This window comes from Sus scrofa, chromosome 6 (genome assembly GCF_054392235.1).
Source record: "Sus scrofa isolate SSC_HxYL_T2T_F1_AM1 chromosome 6, Sscrofa_HxYL_maternal_Yorkshire_Landrace_v2.0, whole genome shotgun sequence".
In the NCBI taxonomy this organism is placed as follows: Eukaryota; Metazoa; Chordata; class Mammalia; order Artiodactyla; family Suidae; genus Sus; species Sus scrofa.
The window spans coordinates 119,761,488-119,777,624 of NC_139388.1; the positions used below are offsets into that span (position 1 = coordinate 119,761,488).

Genomic DNA, 16,137 nt, shown 5'->3' on the forward strand with positions numbered 1-16,137 from the left:
CTATGTTGAAGAGTAGTGGCGATAGTGGACATCCTTGTCTTGTTCCTGATCTCAGCAGGAATTCTTTCAGCTTTTCACCATTGAGAATGATGTTTGCTTTGGGTTTGTCATATATGGCCTTTATCATGTTGAGGTAGGTTCCCGTTATGCCCACTTTCTGAAGGGTTTTTATCAGAAATGGGTGTTGGATTTTGGCAAAGGCTTTTTCCACATCTATTGAGAGGATCATATGGTTTTTATTCTTCAGTTTGTTGATGTGGTGTATCACACTGATGGGTTTGTGGATATTGAAGAACCCTTGCATCCCTTAGATAAACCCCACTTGATCATGATGTACAATCCTTTGAATGTATTGTTGGATGTGGTTTGCTAGTATTTTGTTGAGGATTTTTGCATCGATGTTCATCAGTGAAATTGGCCTGTAGTTTTCTTTTTTTGTGGTATCTTTGTCTGGTTTTGGTATCAGGGTGATGGTGGCCTCATAGAATGAGTTTGGGAGTATCCCTTCCTCTACAATTTTTTGAAATAGTTTCAGAAGGATAGGTGTTAGCTCTTTAAATGGGATTTCATTTTTATTGGCCCATAATAAATTGAAATTATGATTATAAAAAGTTCTATGAAAGGAGAAACAAAGTTTAAAAAAGAAACCATTCTCATCAAAGAGAGGTTAAGCAAAAAAAATGCTAGCAAATTTGCAGAATGTGACAAACTATATATGAAAAAAAATTCTCTAATTTCACTTTTTAGCCATATTAATTATCAACCAATGTTTTTAAAATTTAGAATTAAATACTTGATAAAAGTAATTTAATTACCCAGGTGCTGATTCTCTCTTCCACAAGTAATATATAACTTTCACTTTAAGTTTGCTTTTTACATTGGTGACTAACTTTGGGTAGTGTAGTTAATAACTGATTTTAAAATTATATATGCGCTTTAGAGTCAAATACTTCTAGATTCAAAGCTATCTCTAAGTCTAGCAAACTTTCAAGAAAACAAAACGCATAGGATTCTTTTCTTCCTTTTTTTTCATCTTCTCTCTCTCCTTTATTACTATCCTTACTATGTTCCTTCTTAACTTGCTTCCTTCTTTTTATTTCCTTCCTTCTTTATCTTTTTTATTTTCACATCCTTTCCTTCATCCATCCATTCACCCCAAATTATTTATCAAGATCATATTATGAAAAAGGCTCTGTGCTGGAAACTTATATAGATGAGTAAGAAAAACCCAACCAATTAACAGGAAAAAAAAAAAAAAACATGAGAATCAGTGTTGTGTTCTCTATTTGTGCGTGGGTGATTTCAAAAATGATATCCATATGGGGAAAAATAATAACCTCACAGAGGATAATTGCTGGAAGTATAAGTAAAATTTTACTGTTGAAATAAGAGAGGCAGGTGTATATAAAAGAAGAATATAAGAATATATAAGAAGACATGGAGTAGGGAACACGAAAAATCAAACATTGCCTGGTCTCTCCAACCTTCCTTCTTCTCTCCTTTAATATTTTCAAAGTAATGACAGAGAAAACACTCATTTTTTAATAGTATAATATGATCTCTAATCTGAATATTATATAATAAAAATTGATTGCAGTCTGGCATACTGAAGATCACACTGATTTTGGTATCTCTGTTATTCAGCTTGTTTTCCGAAACTCTCACAGTAATGTTAGAATAACATGGAGTTATATTAAGGATTCACATTTAATCAAAAAGTGGGCTATTTTGTTTTAATATGCTCCTGCTGCTAATTCCAATATTCCTATCTTTTCACCATCAGTGGTCCCATTTTTGCTGATGTATTGTGACTGTGGAGGTGCCCCTGGGGGTGGTGCCGGCTTTGAGCCTGTTCCTGAATGTTCAGATGGAGCAATTCATTCATGGGCAGTAGAAGGAGCACAGCCTGAACGTGCAGTAAGTACTAATATGTAATAAACAGGCTTTCATAGTCATCTAGGGAGTTCCGTGGTGGCTTAGGATAAGGAATAGGCATTGTCACTGCTGTGGCTCAGGTTACTGCCATGGCAAGGGTTTGATCTCTGGCCTGGTTGCTGCATGCCACAGGCACGGCCGAAATAGTAATAATAATAGTCACCTAAACTCAGTTTTATGTGCATTAACCAAGATACCAGGAGTCAGCCACAGTCTATGCTATTCTTTGCTCTGAAATAACCAATGGGGAAAGGGAGAAAAATCAAAGGTACATCCAAATTAGAGGCCAGTAACCACGTAAGTCTTTCTATATAAGGCTCGGATTTCTTTTAGTATTCTTTTAGAAAATCTGAGGTGATTTGAGAACAAATCCAATGTATTACTATTGAAAGAAAAGAATCACTCCAAGTAGGAAAATGTTTCCTTTTTTCCAGGATTTGACCACTATCTGTGTACCACAAGTGCCACCCGATAATGCAAATATAATTGAATGCATTGACAACTCAGGTAAGGAAAAAAATTTTTTAACTTTTTTTAATTTTTTTGTCTTTTTAGGGCTGTGCTCATGGCATATGGAGGTTCCCCAGGCTAGGGCTTAAGTCAGAGCTGCAGCCGCTGGTCTATGCCACAGCCATAGCAACGCCAGATCCGAGCCACGTCTGCAACCTATACCACAGCGCACGGCAACTCCAGATCCTTAACCCACTGAGTGAGGGCAGGAATCAAACCTGCATCCTCATGGTTGCTAGTCAGGTTCATTTCCACAATGGGAACACCTTTAAAAAATTTTAACAGCTCAAACGACTGAAGAAAAATCCTCTTCTCCATCTTTGCATACCTTAATATTTCTCAAATATCTTACCTATAAAAGTGTTTCTATCATTCTTTTTAAAATGACTAATTTGCAAATTAAATGATAAACCTAAATTAACCTGCAATAATTATTATTCTTATAGATTGTATTTTTTACATTATCTTCAGTTGTCAGAGAGCACACAGGAGATGACCTGACTAGGATTCTATAAATAGGAGAGAAATACTGAATTGTAACCAGAAGGCAATTTTGGTTGAGATTTTTTTTGTCTAATAGAAAATTGTTATTTACAAAAAAAAGCCTCTAACCAAAAATTAAAGAACCCTATTAAGTAGATTAATGCTCCTTTATTGAGGCTAGTATCGATAAATTCACAAAACACACAAAACCACAATTCACAAAACCAAAATTCTAATAAAAATAGCAATTGATTTTAGAAACTCATATCTTTGAAAATAACTGCACTGTCTTACCTTTTTTCAAGGTAAATAATTATTGTTGATTCTCTTGTTTTCTCTTCAGTCCTTTTCAAACTTGCAATCATAAATTTTCCACTTTTAACATGTTAAAATGTAAAATACATAGGCCGTATTCAAAAGTTCATAACTTTATAGAACTGGGCCATATTCAAAGGACTGGCTACACTAGTCTTTAAATTTCCCCCTCTGAGGTATCCATTTGTGTTAAGGACACCAACATTTTCCACCTCAAAAGCAGAAACTCATTGTTGATTCTTATGTCTCCCTATTTGTTGACACTCAGTTAGTTCTCAAGACTTGCCAAACCCTCAATTCCACCAGGATTTATTTATGTGCTTATTCCCTCATTAGGTCTACAAACTGTGAACAAAGCACAGTGAGAGGCACTAGTAACAGAAGGATGAAACTCTGTACCTAAATTCAAGATCTTTAAAATATTAAAGCTGTAGGACACCTATCCCACTATTGATACTTTTTCTGTCCATGGCACTTTCATAGTCTGGGCCATCCTTTTCTCTCATCTACCCAGAATATTGTAACTGGCTTCTACTCACCTCTCACCTTCAAGTGCAAAGTCCATCCAAACCTTTCCCCTCGCCATAGCCGTAGCCTCTTCTCTGAAAGCCACCCTGAGCACACTTCTAATAATACATTGAGTATTCTCATACTGTTCTTTTAACTTTTAGAATTTGTAGATTTTTACCCTAATTTGAAATCAAAATCTCTAAGGCACAGGTTTTTTTCTAAGCAGCACCCCCTGCCCCATTCCAGTGCAACATATAGCTGTCTCCCAACAAATAATTACTGAATTGACAAACTGATTGATAATATTCTTTCGAACTTGATATAATATTTGTATCTCCTTTCTCTGTGTAGTACCTTCACTTTCTTTGCTTGCTCACAACTGTGTATTTAAATGAACAAAACTATACATTACAGTAAGTTACTCATTTTTAGTTTACAATATGCTAGAGAAAATACAATTTACCAGAGAAATTAAGTTTCATTTGATCAACACTTTCAGGGGTTTACACAAATGAGTATTGCGGCAGAGAAATGCAAGAACTGGGAGGGGGAGAAAGAACAACAGGATTTGAACTAATAGATGGAGGCAAAATATCAGGAGCACCTGAGATATGTCAAGAACATTCTGGAACATTAAGAAGAAATTCTATGAGGGAATGCAGAGAAGGAGGGCTGAATATGAACTTCATGGAAAGTTACTTCTGCCAGGTAAGGTCTCCAGCCCACGCCTTCCTCTCCTTCCTGTGTCCCTATCGCTCCCTTGGCTCCCTTGGCTCCATTTTCCCCATTTTCATGAGCATCTCTTAACTAGGTTCCCAGCCTCTTGTTTTTATGCCTAACAATCTTTATTGTTGCTGAATGATATTTCTAAAACTCTGACCCAAGCACTTTACTCCTCCACTGAAAAACAACCAGCAGCTCCTACCTCTGTTTTGTCTATGCATCAAGTCCAGACTCCTTTGCGTGGCAATTAAGGTTATTCACCAATTGACCTCTTCCCTCACACCTCCAACTACTCCTTACCAACAACCCCACTTCCTGAGCATCTTTGCCTTATTCATACTGGTCTATTTCCCTCCAGGTCTTTGCTTATGCTGTGCTCATCCTAAAATGCTTTTATCTCACCTTTTCTCTCACAAACCCCCACACATTTTCTAGGCCCCATTCAAATATCACTGTCTTTCTGAAAGTTTTATTGTTAATCCTCTCATCGAAATAGAATTGATGCTTCTTCATCTGTATTTCTGTAGTAATTTGTTTATACGTTGTATAATCTACCGGTGCTAAAATCTGTTAGTTATATGTCTACCACCATTTTTAATGCCTCATCTGTATGTTCTCTAAATTATGTTGCCAGAACCTAGCTCAGTACTATACATAGAGTAAACATGCAATGAGAGTGGGTTCAAATAGAGAACCAGACCTGTGGTTGCCAAGGGGTGGGGGAGAGGAGTGGGATGGACCAGGAGTTTGGGGTTAGTAGATGCAAACTATTACATTTAGAATGGATAAGCGATGAGATCTTACTTTAAATAGCACGAGGAACTATATTCAGTCTCTTGGGATAGACCATGACACAAGATAAAATAAGAAAGAGAATGTAATATATATGGGTGACTGGGTTACTTTGCTGGAAATTGGCACAACATACTAAATCAACTATATGTTAATAAAAAAATTTTTAATTTTTAAAGTGTGGGTCTGAGATAGTACACTTCTAGGACATTCAAAGAACCAGAGAGAATTAATTTTTCCATATCCAGGTAGAGACAGAATTGCCCATGGCTATACCCCACATGATACTTAAGCCTTCAGAAATTTATCTCTGATAATGTCTCTGATATATTTATATCCTCTGACATCCTGGCCTAAAATACCTTCATTAACTCTCCTAATGGCTTAGAGGGTGGCTTATATTTTTAACTGAAATACTGGTAAAAGCCTCTCAAATAACAGTAGATAACAGGAGACCTACTGCTGAAATCCATAGGCATACTTCCCAACCATGTCCCTACACTATTTTGGTAAACGTAAGTTCAGTGTTTTTAAGTATTTCCTTCTGACTGAGTTGCCAAATAATTGATTTTTTTCCTTGTGCTTTTGTGTCCAAAGTGCACTATTATGAAGAAGTTCATCTACATAAATATCAGCATGTATTAGCAAAATCAAGGTTAAAATAATTTCTAACCAAATTCTTTCAAGTGATTATACAATGACTTTTAAAGAGTCTCTAGTAGATGGTAGACATTTGTTTTCTATATTGTTTTTTGGTAATGTTCTGAGAGAAAAAAAATAATGATAGAGACTTCTGTTATTGTTAAAAGCATATTCATAATTTCATTTTCTCTTTCCTCTACAAATTCAGAAAGCATACGCTTATGCAGACGAAGACGAAGGACGCCCATCCAATGACTGTTTGCTCATATATGATATCGAAGGTGAAGGCTCCCCGGCTGGCTCTGTGGGCTGTTGTAGTTTCATTGGAGAAGACTTGGATGACAGCTTCTTGGATACCCTAGGGCCTAAATTTAAGAAGTTGGCAGATATCAGCCTGGGAAAAGAAACTGAACCATATCCAGACCCTGATCCCTCTTGGCCACCTCAGAGCACTGACCCTATTTGCCCCCCACAGGGAACAGAGCCCATTGGAAGTGGACACCCACCCATCTCCCCACATATCGGTACTACCACAGTCATTTCTGAGAGCACCTACCCCTCGGGACCTGGGGTACATCACCCTATGCCTATTCCTGACCCTCTGAGTTATGGTAATGTCACCATGACCGAGTCGTACACCACCTCTGGCATTCTGAAGCCCTCTGTCCATGTTCATGATAATCGGCAGGCATCAAACGTGGTGGTGACAGAGAGGGTGGTTGGTCCAATCTCTGGTGCCAATCTGCATGGGATGCTAGAGATGCCTGACTTGAGAGATGGGTCAAACGTTATAGTGACAGAAAGGGTCATAGCACCAAATTCAAGTCTGCCCACCACTCTAACGATCCCTGATCCTAGAGAGTCTTCAAATGTGGTAGTGACAGAAAGAGTCATCCGGCCAACTTCCGGCATAGTGGGCAATCTGAGCATGCACCCCGATATATCAAACACCCACAATGTGATTGTGACAGAGAGGGTAGTTTCAGGCTCTGGCATAACTGGAATCAGCGGAGGCAGTGGCATGGGCAGCAGCGGCCTGGTTGGCAGCACAGCTGGAGTTGGTGGTGACGGCCTGGGGCTGAGCAGCCTGGGAGGTGGAGGCCTGAGTAGCGGCATTGGGGGGACAGCCACCATTGGCCACTTGAGGGGTTCCTCTGAGCATCACTTTAGCAATACCCTCGGATCTGCCTCCCCCACCACAACCCGAAGTCGAATTACAAAGTACAGTACAGTACAATATACCAAGTAGCCAGGACCCCAGCACACTTTTCCTCAGTAATTGTGATTTAGGTTCAATTCCCACCACCCAAAAACTAATCATGTGATTTATGATGCACAACCAGGTGCTAAGAAAACCATGGAACAAGGTGACACACCAAAGTGAGAAAAATAGATGGAAACAGTGCTATTGAGTAAGAGCTCTCCTTAGCATTTGTAAATTTTCTCTTACATTAATACTAATGGAATCATGACAGGGAACTAAAACTTGACACAGGGTCTTCTTTGTGCCTGGATGGCCTGTAGGGTCTTTTTTTTGCTTCTTTGTGGCCTGAGTGTATCTCCAGCACATGGAACAAATAAAACAGTCATGTAAAATCACTGACCTTATGATGGCAATTGGCATAACTCTTCTTGCTGTTTTGAATCGCCAGGTAGCTCAGGCAATATTTTAAAAGAACTAAACATGAAATATGTGCTCAAGTAGGTGGGAAGAACTTGCAATATGTGCCAAATGCCTTATCAATTTCACAGATAATATAAATAAAAATCCAACCACATATTTAGACCAGGGTTAACCCTTGAAGAAAAAAAATCTGGTTACACAGCCAAGTGCACAAGCTACCAAGCACTCCTACCTTAATAATTGCACTAGATGAAACAAACCTCAAATCAGGAAATGTTTCCTGGGATGGAAATTCCATAAGAGAGCAGCAAACAGAGTGAGACTGATTTGGGGGTAAACAGGCAATGTCTGAGCCTGGATCTTGAGATGGGGCTTCCGCTATAATTCCTAGGGAGTCAAGGACTTCTCTGATTCTAGTTTATGTGTAGTGGTAGATGCAATATTGATGAATATTGTATACTGGTGAGGTTGCAGGATATCACGCTTATTTTTCCCTTTACCACTGTGACTCTGCCTAGTGTCCTTCTCAGACTGAAGCAAGTAACACCTGATGTGGTTGTCATCACTAGTGGTAAATGACCTCCCAAGGAAGCAGATGGGAACCATGCTGTATTTTCAGATTGTGTTTTTAGTAAGTGTTATTCATTTCTATCCAGCTCTTTATTCCACTTCTCCTAAGTTAAAATAGGCTGAGCTGTGAAAAAAAATCCTGCAGAATGGTTATGCTTTGGGGAATTTTTTTAAGGGGATCTAAAAAAACATTTTTAGAACATATAAAATGTTTAATGGGGGGGAGTTAGAATTTTTCAGTAAATAATACCATACTATAAGTTTTAATTGAGTTTAGTCCTTCTTGAAAATAACCCTCTGCTGTTATTTTGAAGAGATCAACAAGGAACTTTTAACAGAGTTGATGATATTGTGTTACTATGAATGAAACTGTACTAGACAACTCCACTTCCTTACTCTTCTCCACCCCCGACTGATTTTCTTACTAGCCTAAATTTTACATTCCTCGTTTTATTTGTCAATAAGCTCTTGAATTATATATGTTTCAATTTATAGTTTCCAAATTATATAGTATGATATATTTTTCTAACTTCAAAATCTAGTAATGTGCTATTTATTATATGTCATTTCTGTGAATTTGCTATATAGTGTTCCCTGGTTAAAAAAAAAAAAAAAATCTCTCAATAGAATCTAAGTACTCTTTAGAGATAAATTTACCACTGTATGACAGAGGAATTTTTTTTCTTTTCTAAATGAAATGTTACTAATGCTCAGGAATGTGAAACTGGATATGACAAAAATCTTTTAAGGATTAGTCCCCCCTCAATTATTCAAATTTACTAAGTGTTACAAGATCAAAGAGTAGTTATTGGACTTCTAACAATTGTCAAAGGGGGTTGGGGAGTGAATTATTTTAGCCAGAGCTATTTTGCTCTGTGTTATATCAGATTATGTCAATATTTTCAAAGCACAATATACATCTTATTTTAACTCTGTAGGCTATGTAAAATTCCAGTAGTCTGTAGCATGCCAAAATGCAGAGGTGTAAATAAAATAATTCACAGGGAGTCTTTCTTTTATTTCTTTCTCCCTTTTGGGGGTTCCATTAATAACAGGTAATATTTTCAGAAATGAAGTCAAAAGCTACTTGCTGAAATATACTTGAGTGTGCCTGGGTCCAGGAGTTTGAAGAAATGAAAATAATTATTATTAGAATTTGTTACTTTATATGACATATCATCAAAAGTGTTTTAGGACTCCTAATATCTTCCAGTAATGCTTTTTTAAAATTGTCTAACAAATGCCAGAGTGACTATCCTTAATAACTATTGTTAGTAAGATCCGTGGGAGATAACAAGAAAAAGAAATGGCAGTATTAGCCATCAATCTTTCTAGGAAGATACTTACAAATAAAACTTTTTTTTCAGGATTACACGTTGATGTCTTAACTTTTTCTTCCTAAATTTTATTTTTTTCCATTTTTTAAAGTTTTATTGGTGTATAGTTGATTTACAATGTTGTAATAATTTCTAAAGTTTAAAATTACCTTTTTTTAGACATCAACCATTCTAATAGTCATTTAAAGGCATGTAATTTTTTTTAACGAATAGCCTTTAGAATTTAATTCTTCTCTTTAGATGTTTTACTCATAGACCTTACATCATTCCACAGACTTAAGACAGTATATGAAAATTATTTTTATAAGTGAATAGTTATAATTCAAATCCACACAGCAAGCTGAGGCTCAGATCAACTTGCTCTTAAAAAAAGAGAAGGAATAAATAGTGCTTTAAATGTTATGTGTATATAGTTTGAAAACAAAATGTTTAATATTTATAAAACATCTCACTTTCCAAAGAGGTAGTCGTTAGGGGCAAAGATTGGTGTATTATAAATACTTTATTTTTTAATATCAACTAAAATACCATCTTGAGCTAATTTTGACACTGAATTCCAGATATATCTGCTGCATATTATTAGCCTCTTTTATATTGCCTGATATAACTGTATTTGCACTGAAAAACTTATAGAAAAAGTATCTATTTGGGGTATTTATAGGCCTTCATCTGGACATCTGCTCTACATTTACAGAAAAAGTTTTTAGCCTCATAATCTTCATTCAATGTAATGTTCTGACAGAATTTTAATTATATGGTTTCAAAAATTACATATTCACTCGGACTGGATGTTTCTAGTTATGGACACAATTCATTTCTGAATTTATACCAACACTTGAATGTTGGCTGGGGTATAATACAGATGACATCCTTTGACTTTAGTAAAACTTTAAAGGCTTACAATCTGGGCCAAAATGGCCCTCGCTTTTTTAGAAAGACATTTGAAATCCAAAACAAACTTTGGATAGCACTTCCACATTTCCCCATGCCTATTTAATAAATTTAATGAATTCCAATCTTTGGAGAGATTTCTAGTGTTCTTAAGACCTACTTTACATTGTGCTAGAATATACTAGTTATTAATACTCATAAAATAGAACGTCTCCCAGTTTCAAATTATTCTACTTATATTAGAACAAAACCATAAATGGATCAGCGTGTTCCCCATCAAATAATTTTTAAACAATGAATAATCTATTGCTGAGTTGTCTACATTCCCCCATTTAGTCATATTTGAATTACTAAACACTTTTATCGTCAAGCTATACTTAGCCTAGCTAATTTTTCTTTTGCTATTTTACAAGTATTTTGAAATTCTAACATTCATCTTGGGTGGTGTTTACAACAAGGTGCTTTCCTTCAAGTTTCAATATAAATTTCTTGGATTATTTGGGTGCTAGTTCCTTGCTTGGTCATCTGTTGGCTATTTTAAGTTGGTTTGTAATTTCCAGAGTTATATTTACAGCAATAAAATGATTAATGTGCCTTCATTATCTTTTCTGAATTATAAGGTGGGGATGGGTTTTAGAATATAAGGAATAATTGGAGGTTATCAAATCTAGTTATTATTTTCAGTCCACATAAGGGAAGAAATAATTATTTTCAGACTGTTAAAGTTTTTCCTTTTTTGTTTCCTAACTCTTCTTTTTCCATATTTACTGAGGAGCCTACTCTCCAGAGGGCTCCTTCGAAATGTCAGAACACAGCCTTAGCAGTGGAAATAAATCCGACTAGGAACCATGAGGGGGGTTCGATCCCTGGCCTTGCTCAGTGGGTTAAGGATCCGGCGTTGCCATGAGCTGTGGTGTAGGTCACAGATGTGGCTCAGATCTGGCATTGCTGTGGCTCTGGCGTAGGCCAGCAGCAACAGCTCCGATTAGACCCCTAGCCTGGGAACCTCCATATGCTGCAGGTGTGGCCGTAAAAAGACAAAAAAAAAAAAAAAAAAAAAAAAAAAAAAAAAAAAACAAGAACACAGCCTTAAGCAGCCTCACGCAAATAAGTAAATGATAAATTGATAAATAACTTGCACTTTAAACTTTTGATACTTTTAGCATCTTTATGCTTTCACTTTTTTCTTTTCCATATTCTAACTTTTTTGTTCTTATCAGCATTTTATTTCTTTAAGTGGCTTTCCTTATTTGCCTTTTTTTTTTTTTTTGTCATTGTGCCTTTTCTAGGGCCGCTCCCTCGGCATATGGAGGTTCCCAAGCTAGGGGTGCAATCGGAGCTGTAGCCACCGGCCTACACCACAGCCACAGCAACACAGGATCCGAGCCAAGTCTGTGACCTACACCACAGCTCACGGCAATGCCAGATCCTCAACCCACTGAGCAAGGCCAGGGATCAAATCTGCAACCTCATGGTTCCTAGTCCGATTCATTAACAACTGCGCCATGATGGGAACTCCCTTATTTGCTTTTAAAATGATACCCTTTCATCTACACTGGGATGCATCTCCTTTTTGCTCTCCAATGCCACTTTCAGAACATTATGGCTTTGCTGTACCCAAAATCTTCCCCTTTTCAGACATATGCTTATACTCCTCCCTCTCGCTTCTCCTGGTGCCATTTACCGACTTCTTACTAATGTCCCCACTATTACTGAAGGCTCTAATATTCTGGCCCACAGTCTTCTTGGCTTCTCCAACTCCTTGGAGTATTCACACTAACTTAAAGGACGCCTGGATGAGGCACACGACACCTCCATTCTCGGTTCCTAGACCTCCATCCCCTCAGCCCACCTCAGCCACCTGCCTCCTTGTCATAACACAGCACATCAGTACCTTGGATACCTCAGTTTCCTTCCTCCTTATCCTTCCAGCTCACTTGCTTAAGTATCCAGGTTGCTGCAATTCCTCCACCTTATCAAAGCTTCCATTCTTCAGACTCCCACCACTTTCTCACCATCTGTCAGCTTCACTTCCTTCCTTGCCAAACTTCATGAGTCCAACTATAGTCACCTCTTGGACCCTAGCTTCAACCTCCTTGTCCTCCTCTCCCTCTTTGTACCCTGAATTTTTTCACACACCTGCCCCATCGCTGTCTACACACAAACAGCTAAACAAATGATTCAGGTGAGTTGAATTGTTATTTTAAAAACTCAATTTCAAATCTCAGATTAACATCTAATGTGTCCCTAAATCCTGTCTGATTCTATAATAGACTTTCATTATACTAGATTACTGTTCTCTACTGTCTGTGTCCTCAACCCTCCCAAACCTGTTCTTCCTTCCTTCCTTTTAGTGGATGACATAATCCTATTGTTCACTGAGAAAATAAAAGTCATCAATCTTGAATCCACTCATCTTCCTCTGCCAAACCTGCACAGTCACCTACATTTACATCCATATTCTCCCCACACTGTATTATAATGGAGTTGGTGTCCCACTCATATAAAAAGGCAATTCCCCATTTGTGCTCAAGGACTTTGCTCCTTTCTTAATAGTCTCTTTCCTGGTCTGTCTCTCTCTCCCTCTCCCAGAATATTTCCATCAGCATCCTTCCCTGTAGCTACTGCCTCAATTTTAAATTTATACCATCAAACTTCTTTTTTGGGGGGTGGGGGGAGTACCGCTGCATCTGCAGCATATACAAGTTCCTGGGCTAGGGGTCAAATCAGAGCTGCAGCTGCAGGCCTACTCTACAGCTACAGCAATGCAGGATCCAAGCTACACCTGCAACCTACACCACAGCTTGAGGCAATGGGGATCCTTAACCCACAGAGCCAGGCCACAGACACTGTGTCACATCCTCATGGACACTATGTCAGGTTCTTAACCCATTGAGCCACAATGGGGACTCCTCACCAAACTTCTTAAGACTCCTGTATACCTGCTTTCTTTTCTTTCCTATGTCCCATCAGACTTCAACACTCACCCACCAGCCCATCAGAATGGCCTTTGTCAAGTTTGTCTAAGAGCTATACATTGCCAGACACAAGGGCTACGTTTCTGTCCTGGCCTTTCTTAAACTTTGGAAAGAATATGAAAAAAAGTAACTATTCTCTCTTCCTTGAAACACTCTTCTTTCTTGGCTTCTATAACACCACCCTCTAGGGATATTGATTATATTTCATTGGCCACTCTCTCTCTTACTATTTTTTGTTTGTTCCTCACCTACCCATCTTTAAATGGTAATGTTCTCCTAAAGTTTGTCCCAAGACCTCTCCTCTTAACACTCCACACTGTCTCTATGATAACTCACCCAAGCCCTTTTTAAATGTTCAATATTAAAATTATAATTTATTCTCTAATATCCTTCATCCCAATAAATATGACTCCACTGACCACTGCTCAAAACAGAAACTTAGTATTCTTCCAGGGTTTCATCCTTTCATCCCACACATTTGATGCATTAGTAAGTCCTGTTGATATGATAACCAAAATCAAGCCACCTAATAACTTCCATCTCCATCTACCACTTCTATCAGAACTTCCTCTTAGGTAGTCTCTCTACTTCTATACTGGTCTTCTTCAAACAATTTTCTATAGATGAGCCCATGTGACCTTCTAAAATATGAATTAGATTAAGTTAATCTCTTATTTTAAGAATTTCAATGAATTTTCATTGCATGTCTTAAAATAGATTTTAGGTAGGGACCTGCCTGATCTGAGATAAAAGATGGTGTTGGAAAGATGATAGTGTCTTCGACTATAATAGCTGTAGTGCAGAAGATGAGATAAATGGACTAAAGAAATGCTTTGGCCTTTGCAACTGGTATTCACTCCGAATGGATCATTTTCCTCCTCATTTTCGTATGGTTGCATTTTTTTCATCTTTTAGGTAGCAATTTTAAGTAACATTTCTTCAGAAATCCTTTCTTTGACCAATTCATTCATTCATTCATTCCGCAAATAATTATTGAATGCCTAATAGTTGCCAAGCAGTGATGAGAAGACAGTGAACAAAACTCCTCATGGAGTTTATGTTCAGGTCAGGGAGAAGATAAAGGAGGTCTGGTGATAAACATATATACACCGTATGTTAGATGGCAGTAAATGGCCAAGAGAAAAATAAATCAGGGCAATAGGCTAAGGAGTATAGGATGAGGGGAGAGATACTTTTTTTTCTTTTCTTTTCTTTTCTTTTTTTTTTTTTTTTTTTTTTTTGTCTTTTGTCTTTTCTGGGCCACACCTGTGGCCTATGGAGGTTCCCAGGCTACGGGTGGAATTAGAGCTGCAGCCACCGGCCACAGCCACAGCCACAGCAATGCAGGATCCAAGCCACGTCTGCAACCTACACCAAAGTTCACAGAAATGCTGGATCCTTAGCCCACTGAGCGAGGCCAGGGATCGAACCCGCATCCTCATGGTTGCTAGTTGGGTTCGTTAACCACTGAGCCACGACAGGAACTCCAAGATACTTTTTATAAAAGGTATTTGAGCCAGGGTTCTATCATAGGCAGGATTTGAGCAGATACCTGAAGAAGATTAAGGTACAAGCCCTGTGACTATCAGGGTACAGGGCACTTCAGGCAGAAGGGACTGCAAAATTGCAAAACTTCTGAGGTAGGCATGTGCTTGGGGTATTCAGAGAAGAAAAAGGAGACCTAGAGGAGGGAGTAGAAGAAGGAAAGCAGTAAGAAATGAAGATTGAGTGTTGACAAGAGATGAGCTGGAGTCTGACATTGCAGGTCACTGTAAGAATTCTTGCAGCCATGAACGACTTATCCTCAGTGAAATGGAGAGCCCCTGGGAAGTGTGGGCAGAGGAGTGCTCTGCTCAGATTTGTACTTTTAAAGGATCACCTATTGCTAGCTCTCCTAATGAGCAACTCCTACTACCTGGTTTGACCATACAGTTCGGTAACAAAAGTAACAAAAATAAAACAAAAGCTAGACAGTTTAATACAGCAACATGCCAAAAGAAATTGGAAAGGGGCACCAAGAAATAGATTAAATTCAAATCTCACTATAAAAATGTCTCAGCAAAAACTCAATAAATACAATAAAAATAATAAATACAAATGGAGACTATTAAATTGGTCAAGAAGTTTGAAACAGATACAAACACTATGTATTTGGCGACTGAATTCAAATAAGACAATGTGCAGCTGACCCTGGAAGACCTGATTTTCCCAGTTTACAAACAAAGCTTAATAATGCCAAACTTAGTATACCCCAGTCAGCTTTGTGCCTGTGTCCCAGTCATCCTCCTTAAATAAAACCTAAGGAGGAAAACCCCTGCCTCAAGAACTTTCTAGGAACCCAAAATGGAATTTGTCACATTTTTCAAAGGAAAATACTTGGCTGCATTCACATGAATAGATGTCTTTCTCAAAATGTGTGCCAGCTTCTGCTTGATAAATTACTGACCCAGGTGTCTCAGGTTGTTTTGATCATCAATTACATTCACAGGATAACCTTTGAGGGTAACCTTTTGGGGGAGGAGCAATGAAGGGGAAGGAACCACCAGTTGTAAATGGGGAGATGAAAGAGGGAAGGAAAAGCAACCAATGAAAGCCAGTGATCACCACGGACAATCGACAATGGAAGCTCATCCCTCATGGGGCAAACCCTAAAGCTGGTGTAGTAGTTGCACCACAGAGCTGAAGCATCCCAGGAATGAGGGCGATTGTGTATTGAGACAAGAGCTACCATCAATTAACAGTTGAAGACCACCGCTGGAGACAGAACTCCCCGTGCTTGCTGCACAGGTGGGTAAAGTAGCTATGGCACCCACGAAATGAAGGGTCA

General features: G+C 38.1%; 1 protein-coding gene across 1 annotated transcript in view; it reads left to right on the forward strand.

The window, feature by feature from the left end:
• The window catches only part of DSG1 (desmoglein 1), a 35,114-nt gene extending 27,892 nt beyond the window's left edge, over positions 1 to 7,222 (forward strand). The window contains 4 exon segments of the mRNA NM_001035535.1: positions 1,784 to 1,917; positions 2,370 to 2,442; positions 4,253 to 4,461; positions 6,119 to 7,222. Coding sequence (NP_001030612.1) covers positions 1,784 to 1,917; positions 2,370 to 2,442; positions 4,253 to 4,461; positions 6,119 to 7,159 — 1,457 coding nt within the window. The 3' untranslated portion in view covers positions 7,160 to 7,222.
• Positions 7,223 to 16,137: the final 8,915 nt, after the last annotated feature.